This window comes from Hipposideros armiger, unplaced genomic scaffold, assembly GCF_001890085.2.
Source record: "Hipposideros armiger isolate ML-2016 unplaced genomic scaffold, ASM189008v1 scaffold_506, whole genome shotgun sequence".
Taxonomy (NCBI): Eukaryota; Metazoa; Chordata; class Mammalia; order Chiroptera; family Hipposideridae; genus Hipposideros; species Hipposideros armiger.
Genome location: NW_017731856.1, coordinates 1,068,395 through 1,081,834, shown reverse-complemented (window position 1 = coordinate 1,081,834; position 13,440 = coordinate 1,068,395). Strand labels below are relative to the sequence as shown.

The 13,440-nt window shown below is 35.1% G+C and overlaps 1 protein-coding gene across 3 annotated transcripts in view; it reads left to right on the top strand.

Moving 5' to 3' along the window:
- The window catches only part of LOC109396179 (coiled-coil domain-containing protein 171), a 214,779-nt gene that overhangs the window by 143,666 nt on the left and 57,673 nt on the right, over positions 1–13,440 (top strand). For all 3 annotated transcript variants that reach the window (XM_019667813.1, XM_019667812.1, XM_019667814.1), the window contains one exon: positions 11,315–11,467. In XM_019667813.1, coding sequence (XP_019523358.1) covers positions 11,315–11,467 — 153 coding nt within the window. The remainder of the gene's footprint in view (positions 1–11,314; positions 11,468–13,440) is intronic.

The window sequence follows — 13,440 nt, the reverse complement described above, 5'->3', positions numbered from 1 at the left end:
TCCAATTGATTATAATACTGAGTAAAGAGGGAGCTGGCTGGGTCTCTTTGTCCTCTGACAAGAACAAGCACAAAACAACAAAAGCTTAAAAAGGAAGTAAATGAGTAAAAGACGGGGGCGTCCATCAACCTGGGATATGAGCCCAGATGAAGTAAAGTTCAGATAAAGACATGGACATAGATGTATTATAGATATGGGTATAGATATAGAGATATATTGATATATATATACACACATGTACATACTTGGAATTCTTTGGCATCTTATGTAGAAAGTTACTAAGCGAATAATCAGTTGTACTAATCAAAGGGACTTACAGCTTTCTCCTTATGCAAATTAATAAAAAAGATTTAAAAACTCTTTCTTGAAAGGTAATTCTTGGCTCACAATGCTGCCTAACAGAAACAGTTTAAACAATAATCATGGAACAAAAGTAACAGCCAAGCATTGTACGTTTTTAAAAGATAATATTTTGGCTTGCACAAATATTAACAGGCCCCATTCATTCCTAAAATACCTTTTCAAACAGGATCAATTTTTGTAATGTTAGTGATAGCCATTTAGGAAAAAAAAAGATGTTTTGGGGAATTATAGAAATTATGTGACATATTTGGATAGAATAAAGAGTCACTAATTTGTTACAAATGTTTATTGACCATTCTACATAATGAACGAAATCCTCAAGAAAACATTATCTGAAGTTCCTTTTATTTGAAATAAATATTTCCATTACATCAGCAAAAATTGTTAGCTCAGAGTTGATACAGTATAATAATTATTGAGTTTGAGATATTTGAAAATCCTGGCTTCATAGCAAAATTCAAGATGGCTTCGCTTTTGTACCTTTTTCAGTCAGTGGAGGAGAGAGCATGGATTAAATTGATACTTATATGAATGTTGTGATAGACTAGCTGTGCAATTTTATGAAACTTGGAAAAGCCTCAATTAATTCTGCTGACTTCACTGAGAAGCTTTGTGTTATAGACAGCCAAAACCAAACAAACCAAAAAAAAAACACCACTAAGCAAATCCAAAAGAAACCAGAAAATGCAACACATAGAATGAGAATGGGCTTTGGAATTGGAGAGACATTGATTTGAATCCCAGCTTAATTCTTTTCTTTTTTTTAAATTAAAGTTTATTTGGGTGACAATTGTTAGTAAAGTCACATAGGTTTCAGGTGTACAATTCTGTAATACATCATCTATGTATCACATTGTGTGTTCACCACTCAGAGTCAGTTCTTCCATCACCATATATTTGATCCCTTTTACCCTCATCTACCACTCCCCTCCCCCCATATCCTCTGGTAACCACTAAGCTATTGTCTGTGTCTATCAGTTTTTATTTCTTCATTTGTTTGTCTTGTTCCTTGTTGTTTTCAGTTTTATATCCCACAGATCAGTGAAGTCATATGGTTCTCAGCTTTTTCTGTCTGACTTATTTAGCTTAACATTATAATCTCAAGATCCATCCACATTGTTGCAAGTGGCACTATTTCATCTTTTCTGATGGTAGAATAGTATTCCATTGTGTATATATACCACAACTTCTTTATCCAATCATTTATCTAAGACACTTTAGTTGTTTCCGTGTTTCTGTGTTGGCCACTGTAAATAAAGCTGCAATGATCATCAGAGCACATATATCTTTACGGATAAATGTTTTCAGATTTTTTGGGTGGATACTCAACTTCATTCTTTATATAGCTAGGTGACCTTGGATAAGGTACTTAGCATCAGTGAGCCTTAGTTTCTTATTCTGTAAAGTAGAGATAATGTGAGTCTTACAGGGTTATTGCCATAATTAGAAGAATATGCAAAGATCATAATGTGGTGTCTGGCCCATAGTGACTGTTTTAGTATTGGGGTCCAGACAAGCCTTGTAGCATGAGAAATACAGAGGAAGTGAGAACACCTTTTGGCAAAGATGATCGAGCCAGGCTTTATTGATTCACATACTTTGCAACTCATTTGATGATTCCTGGTGGTGAAAAGTGGGGTTTACTTCCCTCCTTGGCGTACTTTGGGGCAGATGTAGGATGACTTTGAGTGGAAAGCTGAGTTGAGTGCATATGCCTCTCGGATTACACTGACTCCTTTGAGGCTACAGGCTCTATTGTGGCCCCAGAATACCTGCGTTGCTGTGACAGTTGGTGAGAAAATATGGACAGGTGTCTGACATCCTTTAAGGTTGAGTATAATAAGCAAAATGCTAGGTAGTTTCATTCATGTAGCTGCATAAAGGAATCTTTAGGAACTATAGGCAGAAGACTGATTGGTCTAGTCTAGGCCTTTGCCAGATAAATAGGTACCATTTAAAAGTTTTGGAAAAAGTATTTTTCTCCCCTTGTTTATTTGCTTCTAAAATATATGTAGATATGTATATAAATTTGTGTATATCTCCCTTTTAGTTAAATGTTAGCATACTATATACACACATATACACTTTGATTTTTTTTTACTTTTTTACCTTTTCATTTTGAAATAGTTATAAATTCACAAGAAGTTACAAAAATAGTAACCACCCAGTTTCCCCTCCTGTTACATCCTGCATTACTGTAGGACAATATCAAAACCAGAAAATTGCCATTGGTACAATGTATATGTATAGATTATGACATTTTATCATACACACACACACACACATACACACACACACACACAAATAAGTGTAGTCACCACCACGATCAAGATACAGAGCCATTACATCATCACAAAGATCTCCCTCAGCTAACTACATTATATAGACGTATCAACTTGTTCCCCTGAAATCATCCCTTAACCCTGGTAACCACGAAATGTTTTGTCTGTATAATTTTGTTACTTTAAGAATTATATATACATGCAATCTTACAGAATGTGATTTTTTGAGATTGACTGTTTTTCACTCAGCATAATGCCCTTGAGATCCATTTAAGTTGTTGTATCTATTGATAGTTTGTTCCTTTATATTGGTTGACTAACAGTCATGATATGGATGTTACACAATTCGTTTAGCATTAAAGGTCAGTGAATGTCACCCACTGAAGGACATTTTGTTGTTTTCAATTTTTGGCTATTACATATAAAGCTGCTGTGGACATTTGTGTACTGACTTTTGTGTGGACCTAAGTTTTCATTTCGCTAGGATAAATGCTCAGGAATGTGATTGCTGGGCCATACATAAGTGTATGTTTAGTTTTTAAAGAACTGCCGAATTGTTTTCCAGAGTGGCTGTACCATTTTTTATTCTCACCAGAATGTATGAGAGATCGTTTCTCAGCTCCCTTGTCAGCTTTTGATGTTGTCACAATTTTTTCTTTTAACCATTGTGATAGGTGTATAGCAATATCTCACTGTAATTTTTTTCATTCTCTAATGGCTAGTGATTTTGAAAATCTTATGTGCTTTCTTGAGATTTGTATAGTTTTGGTTAAATGTATCATAGTATCTTTTGCTCATTTTCTAATTGGGTTGTTTGTCTTTTTAATATTGAGTTTTGACAGTTTTTAAAATGTATTCTAGAAACTAGTTCTTTATTAGATATGTGGCTTGCAGATATTTTCCCCTATCTGTAGCTTGTCTTTTAATCTTCATAACAGGATCTTTTGCAGAGCGCAAGTTTTAAATTTTGATGAAGTACAATTTATTGATTTTTTTTCTTTTGTGGATTATGCTTTCAGCATCATGTCTAACCAAGAACTCTTCCCCACTCTTCACCAAGCCCTGGATGCCAAAGATTTTCTCCATATTTTCTTCTGAAAGTTTTATAGTTTTATGTTTTACATTTAAATCTTGATCAATTTTGAGTTGATTTTTGTTAAGGTATGTGGTTTAGGTTGTGATAATTAAGATTCTAAGATGGCCCACAAGACCCTTTCCCCTGGTGTATATGCACTGTGTGATTAATTTATTCTTGAGAGTGCGCAAGACCAGTAAATATGAGATTATCCTGGATGGGCCTGACCTAATCAGTTGAGCTTTTTAAAAGAACGTGGAAGTGTCAGAGAGATGCTCTTCTGCTGCCTGGAAGAAAGCAAACAGCTATGTGGATAAAGGAGAGGTCCATTTGGCAGGGACCTGAGGTCGGTCTTTAGGAGCTGAGAGTGACCCTGGCTGACAGCCAGCAAGAAAATAGAGACCCCCCCCCCATTCTACAACCTTAAGGAACTAAATTCTATCAACAACTTGAATGAGCTGGAAGAGGACCCTGAGTCTCCGATGAGGTCGCAGCTCCAGTTGACACCTTGATTCCATCCAGGTGAGATCCCGAGTCGAGAACCCAGCTCACCCATGCTAGACCCATGGAAACTATGAAATACTCAATCTGTGTTGTTTTGAGCCATTAAGTGTTTGGTAATCTGTTATGCAGTAACACAGGTTTGGGTATCCTAGAGTGGGGTGATGCTTCTGTGGGGGGAAGACACTTCTGCAGAGAAGAGCCGGCCACCTCGGCTGCTTGTGGTGTGTGAGCTCCTTCCATTAGTCACCAGAGATGCCCAGGAGTGCTCTTCACGTGGGTTCATTGTTCACTCTTATTTTTGAGACAGCACCCCCAATATATGTAGATTTATTCCTTTAAAACTTATGGACATGTGTTATTGTTAGACAAGCTCTAGAACATGAAATGGAGAAAAAGTTTTTAAAAGACGTGATTTTAAATAGAAAGATTAAAAAGTTAATATAAAAATCATGGACACAGTAATAAGATCAGTGGTTGCCAAGGGCTTGAGGGTGTGGGTGTGGGGGCCGAATAGGTGGTGCTCAGAGGATTTTTAGGGTAGGGAAACTATTCTGTATGATACTGTAACAGAGGATACATGTCATTATATATTTGTCAAAAACCATGGAATATAGACACCGAGAGTCAACCCTGATATAATCTGTGGATTTGGGGTGATGGTGTGTCAATTAAGGTTCATCAGTCATAACAATTTACCACTCTGGTGCGGGGTGTTGATAGTGTGTGGGGGGGCTTTGGGTATGCAGGGGCAGGGGGTATATGGGAACTTCCTCTACTTTCTGCTCAATTTTTCTATGAACCTAAAACTGCTCTAGTAAATAAAATGTATTAAGAGAACTAAATATAATATAAAATCTATGTATGGAAGTTCTCCATTTATTTTTCATTCTAATTCACTTTGGACATTGAATACATCCAAGTGGGTGTGCAAGACAATAGATGTGCCCTTTTTTATAAAGTAAGAACTTTTTTTCCCTTTGGTATGGTGTCTTCACTTAGTGCACTTTTAGACATTAATGTTTCCTGCAAGGTATGTTTAAAGGAAAGGTGGAGGGATTTCACAGTGCAGAGGGGCTGAGGGATGTCCTTACTCATTTATTTACTTTCCTTGTATTTCAACATGACTGTCTTGTACCCTGTATGGTTAAGTGAATTTATGGAGTAAATTACCTTACATAGTGTAATCTTTACAATAGTTTGCAATGAGATAAGAAGTACCTTTAAAATCTTTCATATAAGGTTTGCTGTTTTTCTTGTGACAGCGTGTTACAAAGTACTCTTGAAGTTGAATATCAATATGTGATTTTCTTTAACAAAAGGAGAATTCCAAATGTATAGATTATTTTTCCTTTGATGGCAAGTGGCTATCAAAAGCATTCTATCTAGAAAAAATGTTAAATTCCTTCCCAAACAAAACAGACTCTGCCACACCAAGGTAAAGTGACATTTGTAGAAGAAAAAAAAAAACCTAACTGCTTTATTAAAGGAATTTTATGGAAAAAACATGAAAATAGTTGTTTGGAAATATTTCTAAAATTATAAACTTTTTTCCTAAATATGATCTAAATCTATAAAAATTCATATATATACACACATAGTAGTTTAAAAGCATAATTTCTTAACCTAATAGTGTGTTTCGAACCTTTGTTAAAAATATAAAATATATTTAATATAAAGTATATTAATTAAAATATAAAAAACAAGGCATATATTAATTTAAAGAGCAATTGACTGATTCAAGAAAGTTGGAAATTTTCTAGCCAAAATTTCAATGAAAATTTTTGTATAATTGATAGATAGGATTAAAACATGAGTGTCATGATTTAATAGATATAACCAATAGTACAGTTCTGCCATTTGCATTTTACTTATTCAACCATATGTTGTGTGAGTGTTGATGGATTCAGAATTAGACATTCAAATTACTATATCACAAAAAGTTATTATACAGAACTATTTTGAAGATTATAAAACATTCAATCATATTTCTTTCTCTAAAAATCCTTAATGATAACTTTGAGAGTGAAAGGTTTAAGGGCTATTAGTAAAGCACAGTTAAGCGTTTTTTCCACTGCTTGTAGCTATTTATGCTTAGGTCCCACCTTTGTAGAAGTGTTCTCTTGTTTGTGTTTTGGAAAGGGTTTCTCTAAAATTTTGTTTCTGATCCCTTCTGCGTTCTACTCCTTATTGATTCCTCAGAATTCTTGTCAGCTTATAGTGTTCTAATCAGCTTTTATGCATGCACACACACGCGCGTGCGCACAAACACACAAATGTACATTTACACATACTCAATGTAGCAATGCAAACAGGTGAATAGCAGTTTGCTGTCTCCGTACAGCCTGTCCTACATAACTTTATATTGGACTATCATGGTGAAACAAACATTTGTAGGCAGGACCAGAAACCATACATCCAAGCTGAAGAATCCAATTCCAGATCTTGACTGGAAACAGTTGCTATTTGTAGACTATTAGTAAGAGGCTCTTTAACTCTCATTCTCTGTCATATCCCTACATTTAAAAAATATTGGAATGAAAGGAAATCTACTAAATGAGCAACCTTACTAGAGTAACTTTTTGATAATGAAGAAAATAATTTTCCTTTAATTCTAGGTGTCAATGAATTAATGGAAGACTTTGTAAGACTTCCTTAAGAACAATATTACAAATAATAATGTTTTTATTATCAATGGGAAGTTTTAACTGTTAGGAAGTAAATATTAATTAGCCTCTAAATTTCTTTTATGTTGAAAGGATTTAAATATATTTGGTATGTATACGGAATCTTACATTTAAAATATTTATGTCTAATTATACCCCGAAGATACCTTGAATCTTTCTTTTATGAATTAATACAGTAATTTTTCTAATTTGATGTCATTATCATTATTATAGCTAACATTTCCCTGAGTGTTTATTGTGCGCCATATAGTTAAGGTCTTTTCATGTATTAATACCCATTGGCTCCCACAATGGCTTTAAGGTAGGAATCATTATCCCCATTTTATGAGGATTTGTTATATTTCACATATGTGGTATATCTATTTTACATGCTTACTTTATGTAGTATATAGAAACGAAGTATGTCTATAATTATATAATTTAAAGTGACGTGTCAGAGGTTTTTGCTTTTTAGTTGTACATACAAAGATGTAAATAAAAGATTTGCTATTTTGGCATCTAGGCCTTTTGATGTTTTCTACTGATTTCTCCTTTTCCTAACATCATGTCCGCAACGATCCTGTTTTCCCTGAAGTCCATTTTGAAGTCAGTCTAAACTACATAATAATATGTCCATAATAAATAATATAAATAATATTCTGGTCCTCAGGTGACACATACCTATTTGTATCTCAGATTTTAAAAAATATTCTAAAATACTTACACTTTTTCTTAAAATACATAGGATGTGGAATTTTATGTTTGGATTCTCTCATCTTGTTATATTTTATAAACACTATAGATTATCTCCAAAACAAAAGGCAGTTCTTGTCCAGAAACTGTCTTTTGTTCTGTTTCTCTTGTAACGAGGTAAGCCCCACTGAGATACATATCTCACTATGTGTTATAGTCCAAATCCCTAGAGACAAAGATGACATGGGGATAAGTTTTCAAATGCTGGGTGTGCTGTACACAATATCGTGCTGTTCTGTCATTGTTTTCTAGTGTAAAAAGATGTGATGTTTTCATACGAGCGAGAGCTGTGTTGTGAAGGGTTAGCTAGACTTCAGGAGATTGATGTAGAGGTCTTTAGATGCTCAGTCCATCCTCCTCCCGCCCCCTCAGTTGATTCTACCAACTTGGCATCTTTCTTTTATATTAAAAGAGTTGGTTTTCACTGGCATCCTTTATCACACTTGTTTTTAAATGCCTATGAACAGGCATTTGTTTTTTGTTTGTTTGTTTGTTTTTTTAAAGATTTTATTGGAGATTGGGGGAGGGGAACAATGCTGGGGAATCGGGGAAAGGGAATAGACAAGTTGCTGTCGTTTTGTTCTTCAGTCTAGTTGTGGAGGACGTCGCTTCACCGGCCCAAGTTGGTATTATCATTGCGCTCTTCCTGGATGAGGCAGATCCGTTGCCGGCCTCTGGACAGTCACTCACAGCGGCTCTTGGCAGCTCACACTGGCTGCCAGCCACTCACGGTAGCTTATGGCAGCCCACTGCAGCTTCACTGCAGCCTACCCCGTCGCGGGCGACTCATGGCAGCCCAGCTCCAGGTCAAGCTGTTGTTCACCATCTTAGCTGTAGAGGGCAGTGTCACTGGCCTCCATTTGGGATCCGAACCAGGGCCCTGCTGCTCAGAGCTGGCATCCCAAGCCAGCTCTTTACCAACTCGCCACTTGGCCAGCCCATGTGTTGAACTTTTTTATCCTTAAAATTAGAGGCCAATTCTATTGTAATTTACAGTATAATAATAATCCAGGAGCCTATTCCTGATAGAAGGGTAGTTTCTTTTTTTAATTCAATAAGTATTAATGCATATTTTCATGCTTTTTATACATTTTAAGTCCTTATATAATCAGAACATATTTGTACGAACCACCCATCACAGATTGTCTAATTAAGATTTTAGTGGAGTTTAAAAATAGAACAATAATACTACAATGAAATTCAGTAGATACCATTTTTAGAGGCCCTTCTGGTATTAGGATTAAGAGAATAGCTTTGCATTAGATTTTTAGTGACCTGAGCCTTACAACGGTTTTGGAAGTAGGCAAGAAAATGCCTCTTCTCTTTTCAAGGAGGGAGGAGATGGAGGCTCAGAGAGATCACTTGATCTCTCTGAGTGAGGACAAAACAAACAAACAAACAAACAAACAAACAAACAAACAAAAAGTAGGACTTATGATTCCTGATCGACTATGTCAGTGGAGAACATGAATGAATTTGTAAGAGTGGGACAGACTTGGCATAGGAAGAAACAGATACAATTTTATAGTTTCTGATTTTTATATATGTTTGAAACCTAGGGAAATATTTTGTGTTAGTATTAGCTATAAGTTTACCTTGAAATGACTCAAAGTAATGACCTCAAACATGAGGTCATACCATGTTTATTTAGTGTTGGGGGATAGAATTCGCTTTTGTGTACTCTATGCTTTTATGCCTACAGCTGTGCTTTTGCTTCTTTTATCAACTTGAACAAAATATGGTCAATACTTTATTCATTAGAGAGTGTTAAGGTTTTGTTTCACCAGAGATCTTAATTTTTTTCCTATAAAGTATTCTATGATAGTATATGGCTTTAGCTTGTGGTTTTTCATCTCTTAAAATTTTTCATTCATTCATTCATTCATTCATTCATTCATTCAAGCAAGTGATCACTCTCTGCCACTATCATCCCTGAAGATACAGAGATGATTAGGCATAGTATCTGGCCTAAGGATCTCTTCAGTCTAGTAAAGTTAAACATGTAAACTAATGATTTTTTTCCAAAGCAATACACGTAATAGTAGAAGCAAGCATAAGGGATCCACACAGAACCAGAGTAGAAGTTAATACTGCCTTGGGGCTCAGAAGAGGTTGCTTTCAAAGAGGTGGTGTCTGAGCTGGATTTTTGAGGGCAAATAGGAATTTATTTGGCAAAAAGGTATGAGTTTTCTTACTCTTAACTACCAATACTAACCTACTTCTGTTTCTCAGACATTGTGTATGTTGATATTATTATTTCACTGAATTATTACTTCATATGCATTCAGAATTGCTCAAATATCTACTTTCTAAAGCTTTCCCAAATTAGATTCTTCAAATTAAATATAATTTGGAAATACTCAGAATTGTTTACCATTGTATTAAGTTGTAACTGTGGCTGGAACATTTTTTGTTGTAAATAATATAACATTATATTTGAATGTGTAAGAAATGTTTGATTTTATTTTGCTATATGTGAAGTATTTTGAAAGACTTTTTAAAAAAGGTGTAATAGTACTCTTGGAATTAAAATTCACTTTTTCTTTAGAAGAAAAAGTCTATAAAATGTGATTAATCTGTAATACGGAGGTCCAACAGTCCCGAAAATATTATATTATTTAGGGGAGAAAAAAAGTTACCACACTTGCTTGTGTTATTTATTTTATTATATATAGTATAATGCAAGAACATTTCTCTGTTATATGAATGAATGTAATTATGCTTTTCTTATAATATAGGAATCACATTATTTACTCTTAAAATAAATCACAGGAGGGCCGGCGGAGTGGCCTGTTGGTTAAGAGCTGGCTTGGGATGCCAGCTCTGAGCAGCAGGGCCCCGGTTCAGATCCCACGTGAGGCCAGTGTTGCTGCACTCTCTACAGCTAAAATGGTGAACAACAGCTCAACCTGGAGCTGGGCTGCCGTGAGTCGCTGGCGAAGGCGTAGGCTGCAGTGGGGCTGGCCGGCAGCTGGCATGTGCTTTTGTGAGGTGCCGTGAGCTGCCATGAGCGGCCGTGTGCAGCCATCCAATGGCCGGCAAGCGACTGTATCATCCGGGAAGAGCGCAATGATAATACCAACATGGGCCAGAGAAGTGACGTCCTCCACAACTAGACTGAAGAACAAAAGGACAGCAACTTGTCTGTTCCCGTTCCCGATTCCTCAACGCTGTTTCCCTCCCCCAATTCTCCAATAAAAATCTTTTTAAAAAAATTACAGGATTATTTCAGCTCCTTTTGTTTAAAAACATTTGTTTTTAATGTGGATTGAAAATTTTACTAACTCAGCTCATTTTGAAATATTCAGCTTATATATCCATTGGTTGTGTGCCTTAAGGTTGAAATTTAGGTTAAATTACAACTTGAATTTAACTGTACAAAGAAAATAAGTGTGCCATCTTTAAAAACTGCATTCTAAATTTTAAGCACAATACATCAAAGGACATCTTATTTAAATAAATAATCTGGAAAAGAAGTCTCAATTAATTTTTCCTAAACTTTTAAAAAATAGTCACTGTTCTCAATATAAAATATGAGGGTTAGCTTTCTTACTTTAAATAAACATGAAAAGTTGTTTATTTAAAAATTTTAATGATACTGCTTTCAAATTATGGAAATTCTCCTTGGGGACAGCTTTATTTGAATTGTATGTGACATTATTCTTTTTCTTTAGGCTATGATTAAAAGTTTCATAGATGTCTACCAGCTTGCAAGCACTAGAATTGCTACATTAGAGAAGGAAATGACATCTCACCGAAGTCACATTGCAACCTTGAAATCAGAACTTCACACAGCTTGTTTACGTGAAAATGAAAGTTTACAATCAGTAAGTCCCACAAGATTTTTGTCTTTGGATCTTGTGTTTAAATGTACCTAAATGTAAAATGCATTTACATTCACCTATTTATTGCTCATAAGATAACTTGCCAATACATATAATTTCGGGTAAATGATCAATCAAGCAATATAAAATTATTAGTGTGGAGAACATTTTGAAGGAAGAAAAGCAATTAATTTCCCATTGTATCATGTATAAAGATATGCATATTGCTATCAATGCTAAAACACTACATCAAGATTCCTTTGTGTTTGTCAGTGCAGCTGACAGTTGCGTTTGGCAGTATGCATAGTGAAAGCTTGCAACTGTCTGAAGATTCAGTGTGTCCCATTAAGACAGAATATTATTAATTATGCGTATAACCAAAATGGTAATTAGAACATGTGATTATTCTCTGTAGGAAACTAGACTTATCTATAATACATGCCTAGCTAAAATGCATGTTGTGATTCATCTATATGATTAAAATTCAGTTTCAGCAGTCATTTTATGTCTTAAAATTTTAGCCCATGATGAAATTTTGGCTCATTTAAAACTAAATAAAATTTTCTACATTTGAAATATGTGTTTGGAGAGTATCAAAAAATTAATATATTTGTGACATAAGGGAATAAAATAAACATTTAAACATTTTTCTCAAAAGGCAGATAAATCAACAGTGATAGAGGATTACCAATAATTGGAATGCCTTTTTCCTTTTTTGGTTTGATTACCATAGATGACAGTAACTTGTAAGTATCATTTTGCCATTCAGCTGTTGATCCATTTCAAATGATATGTTCAACAGAAAAAGAGTTAGCATTAAAGTAAATGGATGCACAGCTAGGTTTTGGGTCTTCAGCTCCTTCAGGTCTTATCTCAAGCGTCAGCATTCCAGTGAAGCCTTAATAACCATGGTATTTAAAATTGTAACCATTAACCCTCCTTTCCCCTGAAGCTCTGCCTCACGCTTGCCCTAGATTGCCTACCTATCTTCCACCTTCCTTGATTTATTTTTTTCATTATAGCACTTATCATCAATTGATATGTAGTGTATTTCATTTATTTGCTTATTGTCTGTTTACTCCCTACTCTCAATAGAAACTAAGTTTCATAAAGACAAGCTATTTGGGGTGTTTTCTTCACTGCTGTGAAAGCACTCTAGTGCCGAGAACAGCCCGGCCCACAATAGGTGCTCAATAAATATTTATTGAATGAAAAATACTGGTAATTTATCCAATAAATGAACAAACCAGCTATTTGGGACTTGAAATGTGAGTTCAGTTGAGTTCAATTTTTAAAATGACTGTTAATTTCTTAATAAGAGAGCAGTAAATTTGACCTCCACCAAGGGAAATTAAAAAGGAAACTTAAAAAAAAATTTAAATAATTTTTTGGAGTTTATTCTAGCCTTTGTCTGAAACATACATTCTTCCTGCTAACTCTAATCCCATTGGTTAATGTTATATTATACTGTTTAGATTGTGTCAGCTTTTTTGGTATCAGTAAATCCTTTTTAGGGTCAATAGTGCTTGAGCTAATATCTGAAGACTGGATTGGTGTTATCCAGGATATGGGAGAGTGTAGCTTTTCAGACCAGGAGGATGGGAGTGGGGCATCTAGAAAGGCTCTGTAATGGAAAGCAGAAATAGAGAAAGAACAGTGTGGCTGGAATAAAGAGGACAAAGGCAAGAGTGTCTGAGATAAGGATGGTCTAGAGGGAAGGTCAGAGGTTAGACTTCGTTGTCTTTGTTTTAAGTCATTGTAAAACTTTAAAAAAGGAGTGACATGCGCAGATTTGCTTTTTTAAAAGATCACTTTGGCCATGATGTGAGAAAACAATTGCATGGGAAGAACAAGAGCAAGGGGTGTGTCAGACAATTCCTGGGATTTTTGCTTTTGGAACTGGATCAGTAATCTCATTTACTGAGAGAGGAACAATGGAACAGGAGGTAATATTGTGAGTTTAGATTTGAGTGTAT